The sequence below is a fragment of the Vulpes lagopus genome, chromosome 8, assembly GCF_018345385.1.
Source record: "Vulpes lagopus strain Blue_001 chromosome 8, ASM1834538v1, whole genome shotgun sequence".
In the NCBI taxonomy this organism is placed as follows: domain Eukaryota; kingdom Metazoa; phylum Chordata; class Mammalia; order Carnivora; family Canidae; genus Vulpes; species Vulpes lagopus.
Genome location: NC_054831.1, coordinates 69052306 through 69066606, shown reverse-complemented (window position 1 = coordinate 69066606; position 14301 = coordinate 69052306). Strand labels below are relative to the sequence as shown.

Here is a 14301-nt window from a genome sequence, read left to right as displayed (position 1 = left end):
CTTATGGAAGTAGGAACTGAAGCATCCAGATAAAGATTTGTCCAAGGTTATATATATATGATATATATATCATCAAATGACTGAACAAAAATAGGCATTTAGATCAATTAATTCCAATCCCATTCTGGCCACAAAACATTCCCATTCAGTTTCACAAAATTAAATGTTTCAATGCTTTTTTTTTATTTTTTAAAGATAACTTTTCACAACAATTTAGAGTTCATGTAACTTCTTGTTGAAGTTCAATTAGAATGTAGTGCAAGTCCAGAGAGGGTATATTATTACAGATACTTTGATGGTATCTTAGAGCCATAAAAACCTCATACAGCACCTAAATAGAAGAGCATTCTGAGCGTTTCAATTTCATCTGTCTGGGAAAAGCAATGTGCCTGATTCCATGTTATAGTCCTATCACCATAGAGCCAGATATGGAATTGGGAAATTCACAAAAGCTTCTTTCCTATTAAGGTGAACCACCTTTCATAGTCATAGCTATACAGTTGTGTTTCTGTTCTTATCATAGAACACTACAACTGGAACTAATTCAACTTCCAGCTCCCCTACTCCCCACACATGTAACCATGGGCAAGTGACAACTCCTCCGGGTCTCAGTTTCCTCATGTCAAAATTGGAATAATAATGGTTTTTGTGAAGAGTCAATGAATTTACTCATGTCAAACATGTACCACATCCAACAGACCGTAGAAAGACAGTTATTGTTATTTACTTAATTTATTATAGTATTTTAAAGTCTTAGAATTGCACCTGATACATAGTAAGTATTCTCTAAGTGTGAGCTCTTTTTTTACTGTTCTTAAAGTAAAAAAACAGAGGTTGGAAATTTAATTTTTATTTACATAAAAATATCTAGAATTGCTCCATAGAATAAAACTTTAATATATGTTAAACTATATTTTAGAAAACATAAATGAATGAATATACACATTTGCCTCACCATCTGATATCAAAATCTATGGATTAAAAAAATAGATTGCTGAATCCAGAGACAGTTCAAGAATGAAGTAGCAAGATCTTGAACAAATGAAAAAAAAAAAAAAGAGATCCTGAACTCACTTCTTCCTTTGAACACAACAAATCTATAGCTACATGTAGAAAAATTCTCTCTAAAAAAGACCTGAAAACTGCCTGAACAAGCTTCTCCACAACAAAGGATAAAAGGGACTACATCAAAATGAGAAAGAGAGGCATAGATTCATTTGCTGATCTTAAAGCATCTGCAGATGAGCAGGAACCTATAGGGATTCCCTCTAGATATGGAGACGCTGGCAAGTACCACTTTTGGCATTCTCCCCCTGCTAGAGTATTGCTGGGCATGCCCACACTTTATGTGCTGTACTCCTTGACCCTGTCTAAGTTGGCCAAGCAAGCACCCTACTCCTGTGCACCACTACGTTGTGCCTTCCAGGTGGGAGAACATCCCACCCCAGTGTGCCATTCCACCTTAACCTTGCCAGTAATGACCTAGTGAGTCCCCTACCCCTGCATGCTGCTTCACAGTGGCACCACCAAAGCCAGCAAGCCAACACAGAGCACACAAGGAATGTGCTGTGAGCCTCTGGTTCTGGTGGCCAAGGGGGATTAAGCCTGTGTCCTATGAGTCTGAAACAAATGGAGAGAAAATTCTTGACAGGCTACAACCACCAAGGTACCATATAGACAGCAGTCTAGAACACATTCCAAGTCTTGCTGTGAAAATGTCTTATCTACCTGACATGAAATTTTGGCCTGGGGGAGCAGACTTCAGGATTACCACACATGTAGAGGCTACAGAAGTGCTTTCAGAAAACATACACTGGGGGATACCATCTTTATTATATGATCTTGCTCCAGCTCACCAAAATCTGCCAGAAAAAAGTTCATATACATTTCTTAAGCTTTGAAATTTGCAAGTGTCGCTAGGGGACACATCTAGATCACTTGGACTAGAGCCAGCAGTGTTTATAATTGAGGTCCCACAGGACCATATATATTTGCATACTTCAAAGCTGTTGCCTGAGGGTCTAGCTTCCAATTAGCCTGGAACTAGATGCTGGCTGAGATCCATCCCCTCTGGTACACTCACAGGTTTTGGCACATTCTCAACACCTGAGACTTACCTAGAAATATTCAGGCTGCTTAGCCAGTCACAAAGGTTTGAAAGACAACCTCTTCTTAGGGAAAGGTTAAATGATAAGGTTTATCTCATATACAAGATCACCCAAACAAGACTGGGAAAGATAGCTGTTACACATGATACATAGAAGAAAACACAGGTAGATAAGAAAAATGAGGAGACAGAAGGATATGTTCTCAAACTAAGAACAAAGTAAAACCTCAGGAGGAAAAACCTTAAAACAAAGATAAATAATTTACCTGATAAAGAGTTCAAAGTATGGTCCTCTGAAGAAGAATGAATGATAGTGTAGTGAAAACTTCAACAAAGATAAAGAAAATATGAGAAAGTACCAAACTCCAGTCATAGAAATGAAGAACACAATAACTGCTCTGAAAAAATGTACTGGGAGGGTTCAAGAGTAGATGAGATCAAGCAGAAGGCAGAATCAATGAGCTGGAAGACAGGACAGTGGAACTCATGCAAATACAGCAGTAAAAGAAAAAAAATTAAAAATTAAGATGGCTTAACAAATATATAGGATATCATCAAGCAGAATAATAGTCATATTTTAGAGGTTCCACAGAGAGGAGAGAGAAAGTGAAAGGATCAGAAAATTTATTTTAAGAAATAATGGCTGAAAAATCCCTAACCTAGAGAAGAAAAGAGACATCCAGAACCAGGAAGGCCAAAGAGTTCCATAGAAAATGAGCTCAAAGAGACTCACATCAAGACATATTATAATCAAAATGTCAAAAGATAAAGATAAAGAGAGAATCTTAAAAGCCACAAGAGAAAAACAATTTGTTCTGTACAAGGAAATTACCATAAGACTACTAGCAGATTTTTCAGCAGAAACTTTGCAAGCAAGAATAAAGTGGCATGATATGTCCAAAGTATTCTTCCAACCAAGAATACTCTACTCAGCAAGGTCATCAAAATTAAAGGAGAAATAGAGCTTTCCAGATAAGCAAAAGCTAAAGGAGTTCATCAACACTAAGCCAGTTTACAAGAAATATTAAAGGGACTTCTTTAAACTAAAAAGAAAGGGCACTTAACACCAGAAAAAATTATGAAAGTAAAAACTTCACTGTTAAAGTTAACTATATAGTAAAGGTAGTTGATTAATCACTTATAAAACTAGTAAGATTAGAAGACAAAAATAGTAAAAAATAAATATAACTGCAATAATTATTGAAAGGATACACAAAATAAAAAGATGTGAAATAAAAAACACAAAATGACATCAAAACATCAAAAATATAAAAGGTAGTGGGGGTAGTAAAAATGTAGAATTTTAGAAGTGTCCAAATTTAACTTAAATTTGCTATGAACTTAAAATAGATTATGAACCTCATGCTAACCAAAAAGCAAAAACCTATACTAAATACACAAAAGATAATGAGAAAAGAATCTAAAGAATCTAACGCTATAGAAAGTCACCAAACCACAAGGGAATAATTCAATAGAAGGGGAAAGAAACTAAAAGGAACTACAAAACACAGAGAAAACAATAAATAAAGTGGCAACAAGTACGTACTTACCAATAATTACTTTAAATGTAAATATACTAAATTCTCCAATCAAAAGACATCAAGAGGCTGGATGCATAAAAAAACAAGAGCCATCTATACGCTACCTACAAGAGATTCATTTTAATGTAAGGACACACATAGATTGAAAGTGAAGTGATGGAAAAGACATTTAATACAAGCAGAAACCAAAAGAAAGCTGGGGTACGTATGCTGATATCAAACAAAAAAGAGTTTAAAAAACAATTATTATAAAAGAAAAAGATGGGTATTACATGATGACAAAGAAGTCAATCCAGTGGAAGATATATGACTTTAGCATTACCATGATACCAAAATCAAAAAAGAATACACAAGAAACCCACTCTAGACTAATATTACTGATGAAAATAGATGCAAAAATCCTCAACAAAATTTCATGTCACAAAATACACTTAAAGAATCATATCCCACAATCAAGTGGGATTAACTCCAGGAATGCAAGGATGTTTTAGTATATGCAAATAAACCATTGTGATCTACCACATGAACAAAATGAAGGATAAACATCATAGGATCATCTCAATAGACACAGATTTTTTGTGTGCATTTGAGTAAATTCAACATTCATTTATGAAAAAAATTTCTCAACTAAGTGGGTATGGTTGGAATATACCTCAACATAATAAAGGCCATATGAGAAGAGCACAGTTAACATCATATTCAGTGATGAAAAGCTTTCAGCTTAAAATGAGAACAAGATAGATGCCCACTCTTGCCACTTTCATTCAACATATAGTATTGGAAGTCCTAGCAAATGAATAAGCAGGAAAATAAGACAAAAGACATCCAAATTGGAAAGAAAGATGTAAAACAGCCACTATTTACAGAAGACATGATTTTATATAGAAAAAACTCTACATACTACACCAAAAAATTGTTAGAACTAATAAATTCAGTAAAGCTGCAGGATGCAAAATAAATACTTAAAATATGTTTATTTTTATGCACTAATAACAAATTATCAAAAAAGGAAATTAGGAAAATAATCCCTGTTACAATTGCATCAAAAAGAATAAAATACCCACAAATAAATTTAATCAAGTAAAAGACCTATTCATTGAAAACTATAAGACACTGATGAAAGAAATTGAAAAATAAACAAATAAATTGAAATATAATCTCTGCTTACAGATTGGGAGAATTAACATTGTTAAATTTTCCAGGTTACCCAAAGCAATCTAAAGATTCAATGCAATCCCTACCAAAAGTTTAATGGCATTTTTCACAGAAAGAGAACAATCCTATGATCTGTAGGGAACCACGAAAGATTCCATATACCTAAAGTTATCCTGTGTAAGAATAAAAAGCTAAAGGCATCTCACTCCCTGATTTCAAACTATACTACAAAGCTAGAGTAATCAAAACAGTATGGTATTGTAATAAACAGACACAAAGATCAATAGAACAGAAAACCTAGAAATAAACCTAACTACATATGGTCAATTAATTTACAATGAAGGAAGCAAGAATATACAATGGGAAAAGGAAATCTTTTCAATAAATGGTGTTGAGCAAACTGGACAGCCCCATTCCAAAAAATGGAACTAGATCATTATTTTATACCACACACAAAATTAACTCAAAATGGATTAAGAACTTGGTGTAAGACTGACACCATAAAGACTAGAATAAAACATAGTTGGAAAGCTCTTTGACATTGGTCTTAGCAATATCTTTTTTTGGATCTGATTCCAGAAACAATGGCAACGAAAGCAAAAATGAACAAATAAAACTACATCAAACTAAAAAGCTTCTGCAAAGTGAATAAAACCATTAACACAACAAAAAGGCAATCTAACAAATGGGAGAAGATATTTGCAAATTACACATCAAATAAATAGTTAATATCCAAAATATAGAAAGAAATCAAACAACTCAATAGCAACAAAAAATAATCCAATTAAAAAATGGGCAGAGGATCTGAGTAGACAGTTTTCCAAAGAAAATATACAGATGGCCAACAGGCATAAGATAAGATGCTCGACATCTCTAATATGAGGGTAATGCAAATCAAAACCATTATGAGCTATTACCTCACAGGTGGGAATAGCTATTATCAAAAAGACAAAAAATAACAAATGTTGGTGAAGATGTGGTAAAAAGGGAACCCTTGTTCACTGTTGGTGGGGGTGTAACCACTATTGAAAATGATATGGAAGTTCCTCAAAAAGTTATAATATAATATGATCCAGCAATTCTACTTCTTAGTATTTAACAAAAGAAAAGGAAACCACTAATTTGAACCACTGCATGCACCCATGCGTTCATTTGAGCATTATTTACAATACCCAAGATATGGAAACAACCTATGTGTCCATTGATTGATGAATGGATAAAGATGTGATATGTGTGTATATATAATGGAATATCACTCAGCTATAAAAAAGAATGAAATCTTGCTGTTTGCAACAACACGAATGGACCTCATATGCTACAAACTTTCCATCACAAAATAACTAAGTCATGAGGATGTAATGTACAACATGGGGTCTATAATCAATAATTCTGTTTTGCAAATTTGAAAGTTGCTATAAAAGTAAATCTTAGAAGTTCTTATCCCAAGAAAAAAATTGTTACTTTGTATGATTACAGATCAATAAATACACTTAATGTGGTAGCCATTTTGCAATGTATACAAATGTCAAATCAAAATGTTGTATACTTGAAACTAACATAATGTGTATTTCAATTATGCTAAATATTAATAAATATTACTGTAGCACTATGGTCAATGTACTTCATTTTTTCAACTAGGTCCAGATCTTACACTAAAATTCTTTGTTTTCTCACTATATGTAAAGGAGGGAAGAAGGCAAGAAGCTACATAGGTTTTTCCTGGAAAAATAAATTTGTTCTAACTCACAAAAGCAAACAAAATTGTCACTGCCTCTCTAAGTTTATATAAAATGATTGTACCCAACAAAAAGTGTTTTGTCTCTCTTGTTCAACACTTTAATTTGTGGTTTGACCAATAATTAAGCAAAAGAAATACCAGGCCAGGCAAACAAAACTGCCTTTTTGTTTCAGATATTCTTCATATTACAACCATTATATACACTTAAATCAGAGTTAAAGTTCTTTGAAAGAGAGCAAGCAGGGCTACTGAAAGAAAAAACTTTGAACTACAAAACAGAAGTCATCCAATGCTTTAACTTAATTCTCTGCCACTGATGATCTAGTTTATATGGGCAAATCCTTTTACTTTTCTGGGCTGAGTTTCCTGGACAATCTATGAAAACTATGTCTTACTAGTAAATCCTATTAGTCTTACTACTTGCCTTCACTGTAGTTATTAAGAATCAGTTTCATAGCTTGTAATTTGGCTTTGTTAGGAGTTCCTAGTCTCTGCTTTCATTCTTATCCTTTGCTGTTTCATTACCAATCTCCTGTTTCACCATCTATAGATCTATTTTTGGCAAATTCCTTCATACTCTCTAGAGCAGTTGTTCTCAGACTCTAGCCTGGTCAGAATGACCCAGAGGTCATTGGGGCTTGTAAAACACAGATTGCTGAGTGTATTCCTAGAGGTTCTGATTCGGTAGTTCTCAGATAGGATACAGAACCGTGTTTTGAACGACCAGATCATCCAGGGAATCTTCATGCTGCTTGGCCCTATAACTACTTGAAAACCACTATACTGTAGAATATAAAACTGTTGATAGGGCAGCCTGGGTGGCTCAGCAGTTTAGCGCTGCCTTCAGCCCAGGGCCTGATCCTGGAGACCCAGAATTGAGTCCCACATCAGGCTCCCTGCATGGGGCCTGCTTCTCCCTCTGCCTGTGTCTCTGCCTCTCTGTGTGTGTGTCTCTCATGAATAAATAAATAAAATCTAAAATAAAATAAAATAATAAAATAAATAAATAAAATAAAATAAAATAAAATAAAATAAAATAAAATAAAATAAAAAACTGTTGATAAACATCCTGTAAGGGCCACAGAGTAATAAGAGTTACCTCAATGTGACTCTGAGAACAGCTGCTCTGGCCTTCCAGCTCCACATGGGTGAAATTGACCTGTATTTGTTCTCCCAGGGGCTGCTTTATAATATAGATGCATTGTCTGTTGTGAGTGAAAGGTCCAGACAAGTCAGAAGACAGAAGACCCTCTGGGTCTGTGTAGTTTCCTCCACAATGCAAATCCGCTGAAGAGAACAGAGAGGAGAAGGGAAAGGGCCTGTGAATGGCCATTCCTGTGACCCTCAGGCATTAGATACAACTTTTTTTTTAATTTACACATACACACATAATCATATGCCTACTTTATTCACCCTGTGCAGGCTTATGTCTCTAATTATACTTTCAGTTTGACATGTGTTTGTGGGATATCCATGTAGTGCCTAAAGAAATAGATACAGAGATGTGTTATCTAACTTCTAAGCTAACATCCTCTTCTACAAATTGCTTTTTAAATACATTATGCTCTCCTTTATTCCAAAAAGATTTGAGGCAGTTTATAAAATACACATAAACAAAATCTAAAAAACAAAATATCTAGCTAGAAAAAGGAATCTAATGAAAAGAATAATGAGCAGGATGTGCTCAGAGAAAATCTGACACACACAGAAACAGGTATGGACTCCACAGACCACAGAAGGTTGGCTCTAGACTAAGCCTGAAGCTAGAGTAAATGAAAGGGGACCTGTGAAAAGATGGTCATTGCTACTTTTCCTGATATTGAGACCTGAAAAGTTGTTTTTCCTGTGAATTCTCATCAGGGCACAATGATGTATGTTAAACAAAAACCCCAAGAAAAAACTCATAGAGTTTTATTGTTTATCATTGGTTTGTTGGTTTGTTTGAAGGTGTCAACACAATCTATAAGCATGAAAGCATAGCACTGTCCTTCACATTCATATGCTGCTCTCAATTATCAGATTACTTACAAGGCGATGTTAAGTAGGTGATGTGGAAGCCTTGGTCATTAATCTGGTTGTCAGAATGGAAATGAACTCTGGCAAAGGGACCTGTAGTCTGGAGTGGTGGGACAGAGAGAGTGGTGCAGAATTTCCCAAGACTGGGATCCTGATACAAAGGACCATCTCGAATCTAAAACAAAACAAAACAACAAAAAAGAATCATTAAGCAAAAAATGGTCAGATTTTGACAAACCTATTCGTTTTACACATTAACTTCAGAAAATCTATCATTTGAAACTGATGGCTCTCAGAGGTTTTCCCATCACATATATCTAACACTCTGTTGGGGTTCACTCTGTTGGTAGTTCCCTTCTCCCATCATCCCTGATGCCTTATCTTCTGTCTAAATTTTAATTCCAAGGCTAGATCTATACTTTGAAGTTTTTTCATGAATCTTTCTCAATGTTTTTTTTCTGTTTTTTTTTTCCCTCAGATGTTTGTTTTAAAATGATAAATTAGGGGGATCCTGGGTGGCTTATTGGTTTAGCACCTGCCTTCAGCCCACGGGGTGATCCTGGAGTCCCAGGATCGTGTCCTGCATGGGGCTGCCTCCGTGGAGCTGCTTTTCCCTCTGCCTGTGCCTCTGCCTCTCTCAGTCTGTGTCTCTCATGAATAAATAAGTAAAATCTTTTTTAAAAATGATAAATTCTTGTAGTTGAGAAAATGAATACATGCAAAGAAAATGGAAGATGGAATGCCAACAATGTTGGCTGATTCACAACTTGGTCTAGGTATTCAGAAGGATCAGATGTGGGAAGGAAGTGAAGTCAGACTGACACAACATAAAAGATAGTTGAATGTATTTTTGAAGTGCAATTGTAAGAGTTAACTAAGTACTGTGATAATGACCATATGACCTGAGAAACCTTTTTTAATTGCTGGGTTTTAATCTCTTAAATAATCATGTTAGCCTCTCTATTCTTCTGTTGTAACTACAAATTCTATACTACATAGAACACTCAAACATCAGTGAACAAAATAATATTTTAACATGGCCTATATTGTCCACTCAAATTACTTTTTCTATTGGCAGCAAAGTTATAGGACAGCATTATTCCACTCCTATATTTAACTAGTTCCTTGAAATGTTGTTGACAAATGAGAGGCATTTCAATATAATCAGAATGATTGATACTTTCTATTATATGTGTATCCAGGAATTATGTAGGAACAAAAAAAGAAGCTTCTAATTTTAATTTGTGGAATTCATTGAAATTAATTTAAAAAAAATCCATGCTGTTGTCAACATTTAAAAAGATAAGATTATGTTGCTGAAATTTTCTGAAAGGGAGATCTTCTAGCCATTCCCAAAGGTTTTGAATCCATTACAACTGCTAAATTACTAATGACTTTAACTGTAGAGATCCCTGTTTGGCAGCGGTACCTTTCTATCCTTTATGAATAATTCGATAGCTCTCCATTCTTCTCTAATGGACTTGGAAAAGCATATCGTCTTTTATCACTACTGCAAGGAGTACTAAAATTTATAGTGACAAATAAGACAGGAACAACCCAAAAACTCAATCTTCCCAATGATCTTTTCAGTCCACGAAGGCAGAGCAACATTTCTGATATACCTACATGCTTATGGCCTTTCAGTATAACAGCCTTTTTTTCTTCTTCTATATTTTAATCTTTTCCTAGTGGTAAGCAGGAGGGCACAGACTGACTCTTCTTCTCCCAATGACAATTATCCATATATTCCTAGCAACCCATTTCAATGCAACTGCTATTATTTTTCTTCACAGAACACTACAGTTAGCTTGTGAAATAATAGATCAGGTTACCAGAGACAACTGAAGCCTTGATTCTGCATTAGAAAAGATACCCATTACTGAGTGTTTCTCCTTGTTAATTCTTCCATTGCCTCCTTAGGGGACTGTCTTCAATGACAGAGAACAGTAAGACAGTCTGTTTCCCAGATTCAAATGAAACCCAGAAGCAACTAGCTGGCACAATTAGGAATAAAGAATTAGCAAGACTTAAAGACATCGGCTGATGTCTTTGATGATTGATGATGATTGAAGAAAATATCTAATTATTGGTAGGAAATTGTAGTCATCCACAGGTATCACCAAACCATAGTTTCCTGAGTTCTAATCATCATCTCATGATTAGATGATCCCTACCCTGAAGGGAGCCTGATGTAAGACTTGATCTCAGGATCCCGGGATCATGCCCTGAGCTGAAGGCAGATGCTCAACCACTTAGAGGAGCCCCCCAGGCATTCCTCTAAATATAATTGTTTACCTCAAGATAATCTTTGCTGCAGTCATCATGGTGCTCCAGACTCAAGGTCCCAAAAGTAAACGTTATCAAGAGGTCAGGACTGGTTACAACTTGCCAGACACAATCTCTTCCTGGAGGATAGTTTCCAGGATATCCCGGAGACTTAATAGAACCATAAGTACCCATCAGTATACCTCCACACTCTAAAATAAGAGGGAAAAAAAGAGAAAAAATAACTTTACATTTGCATGCAAGTTATAATTTATGTAGAGCTATCATAGCCTTTACTGCAAGAAGGCAAGCTTTATTGAAATAACCGTGTGCAGTTTGGGATGCCCTCATAAATTAATCAAGGCTTTCAGTTTTCCAGTTTGATACAGTAATAAATCTAGAAATATTCACCGATAAATAAATGAGTCATACGTGTGTTAAGCTCTGTGCTTATCAGCTATGACATGGTGATATAATTTTAAAATACAGTGCTGAACTGTCTGTGGGATGAGATAATAGATATATTTTTTCACTTTTTTGTTGTTGTTGTTAAAGATTATTTATTCATGAGAGACACAGAGACATAGGCAGAGAGAGAAGCAGGCTCCATTCAGGTAGCCCGATGTGGGACTCGATCCCGGGACTCCAGGATCACACCCTGGGCCAAAGGCAGGTGCTAAACCACTGAGCCACTCAGGCATCCCCTATTTTTTTCACTTTAAAGGAAATTCATTTCTGTGTAACTTTTTAAAAGTTCTGGTTCTTAAAAGTTTCTTTTTAACTCTTAAAAATTTCTGGAACTTCTGTTACCTCATGTCTTTCAGCAAACAAGATATGGAATATTACTCAGACATCCAAAAGAATGAAATCTCACCATTTGCAATGACATGGGTAGAACTAGAATATATTACGCTAAATGAAATAAGTCAGTCAGAAAAAGACAAATACCTTATAATTTCACTTCTATGTGGAATTTAAGAAACAAAATAGATGAACATATGAGAGGAAGGAAGAGAGAGGGAAACAAATCATAAGAGATTCTTAATGATCAAGAACAAACTGTGGGTTGATAGAGGAAGGTGGGTGGGTGATGGGCTAAATGGGTGATGGGTATTAAGGAGGGCATTGGTTGTGATGAACACTGGGTATTGTATGTAAGTGATGAATCACTGAATTCTACTTCAGAAGTCAATATCGCACTGTACGTTAACTAACTAGAATCTAAATACAAAATTTTAAAAAGAAATACTATAAAATTGAAAAAGAGATGCTAAATAAAAATCTAGACTGCAGTTAATATAAATCAGAAAAAAATAAAATAAGGTGACATTTCAGATATGCAAGATATACGATTTACACAGCTATGCAGGTTACTTAGTCAAGTCTTGGTGCCACGGCAAAAAATGAATCAAATTAGTTACATGATTCTCACTGTTCCTAATAAGAAAACATCTTAGTTGCTCAGGGGAAGTTTCCTAAAAGTTAGTGGTTAAAGTATCATATGTACAAAGATTTATAATGCCATAAGCAGAGTAAAATGTTAATGGTGATCTGGGAAAAAATTTAATATATAATACAAAGAATTAATATCCCTAATATATGAAGAGGTTCTAAAAAATAGAGACATAAACAAAGAGTTCACTAGTAAAAATTCAACTGTCCTTTATCCTTTGAAAAGATGTTCAGCCTCACTCATAACAAGGGACATACAAATTAAAAACCTTGCTAAGATACCATTTCTTGCCTTTCAGAATGATACATATCCAGAATATTGAAAACAATAATGTCTAGCAAAAACATAGGCATTTATTTTTTGATCAAGTAATCATACTGTTAGAAATCTATCCCAAAGATACATTAGCAAAAATACAATAAGACAAATTCACAAGGACTTTGTTGCAGTACAATTTGGAATTCCAAAAGACTGGAAACAAGCCAAATATGCATCAAGAAAGTACTGACTGAATAGACAATGAATGATATATCTATGTAATGTACACTATACTCTAGTTCTGGAGTAGTCTCTAGAATATATCAAGTGAAAAAGCAAACTACAAACCAGTGCGTATTGTATGCTTTTTTTCAATGAGAAAATATGATCATATGTTATTATCTGCTTATATTTTTTAATATAAATACAATGTCATCAACAACATTCCTATAGTAATTTACTAGTAAAGTTTCTAAGAATGCTGTTTGGTAATTTCATAAAGGACCCATCAAGACTCATGGTTTTTAATCTTTTTTATTCATCTAAATTTTATTATCTCTGAACACTAAATGGAATTCATTTTAGATTTATTATTTTTTAAAGATTTTATTTAATTACTCATGAGAGATACAGAGAGAGAGAGAGAGAGAGAGAGGCAAAGACACAGGCCGAGGGAGAAGCAGGCTGCATGCAGGGAGCCTGACATGGAACTCGATCCCAGGTCTCCAGGATCACAGCCTGGCTGAAGGTGGTGCTAAACCACTAAGCCACCCGGGCTGCCCCATTTTAGATTTATAATTCATTTTAGATTTATATGATTTTCAAAGAATTGTAAAAGTATGATATAATCCCTGGACCTCAAAACATTTAATGTGATCCACAAGTCTAATATTAATCAAGAAAACTTAATAATCTCAAGATTTTGCTTGATTATTTTTCATGTTCACATACCTGGTTGCTGTGTTTCCCATCTTATTGTAAAGCCTCTCCCACTTCTGAAATGTTCAGAATAGAGATGAAAATAGAGAGCATTGTTACTACTGAGGAGTTCATGAGGGAGAACAGAGCCACAGAATCTTCCAAGTTGAAGTGCTGCAGAGGAATCTCCATCATGAATCTGAAGAAACTCATGTGGACAATTGTTCACTGATTCTAACTGGAAAAAGGTGAAAGTGATACGCAATACCTAAAAATGTAGAGGTCACAATACATTATTTTTCATTTCCATTAACATGAAATTAATTAACATAATGTTAACTCTAAAGTATTTCTCCCACTTAATTAGGACACATTCATATTAAGTTACCTTTCAAGAGATATATCTATAATTTCTCCCAATTATCCACAAATACAAATGACAATTCTACATATTCAAGAACTTGTGTTAATTGCTTAGGCCTTAGCTAATATCAAAACATATCCAAAATCTTAATGTTAATGAAATTATTTTTAACAGCTTTATTGAGGTATAATTTGTATACAAAGAACTGCACATATTAAATGTGTGCGATTTGATGAGTTTTTGAAGATATGCCAACACCTATAATGTCATTACCACAATCAATGTAAATAGGCATATCCAACACCTCATAGAGTTTCCTTGTGTCTCTTTTTCTTTTTTTCTTTTAGTGGTAAGAATGCAACATGAGTTCCACTGTCTTAACAAATGTTGAAGTGCACAATACCATACCGTTAACTATAGGCATTATGTTGTATAACAGATCTCTAGAACTTACTCATCTTGCATAACTGAAACTTCCTATCTATT

At 34.6% G+C, this 14301-nt stretch overlaps 1 protein-coding gene across 1 annotated transcript in view; it reads right to left on the bottom strand.

The window, feature by feature from the left end:
- The window catches only part of CUBN (cubilin), a 258922-nt gene that overhangs the window by 223241 nt on the left and 21380 nt on the right, over window positions 1–14301 (bottom strand). Inside the window, exons 14-17 of the mRNA XM_041765335.1 lie at window positions 13485–13719; window positions 10853–11034; window positions 8570–8732; window positions 7641–7828 (exon numbers count right to left, since the gene is read on the bottom strand). Of these exons, the coding sequence (XP_041621269.1) occupies window positions 7641–7828; window positions 8570–8732; window positions 10853–11034; window positions 13485–13719 (768 nt within the window). The remainder of the gene's footprint in view (window positions 1–7640; window positions 7829–8569; window positions 8733–10852; window positions 11035–13484; window positions 13720–14301) is intronic.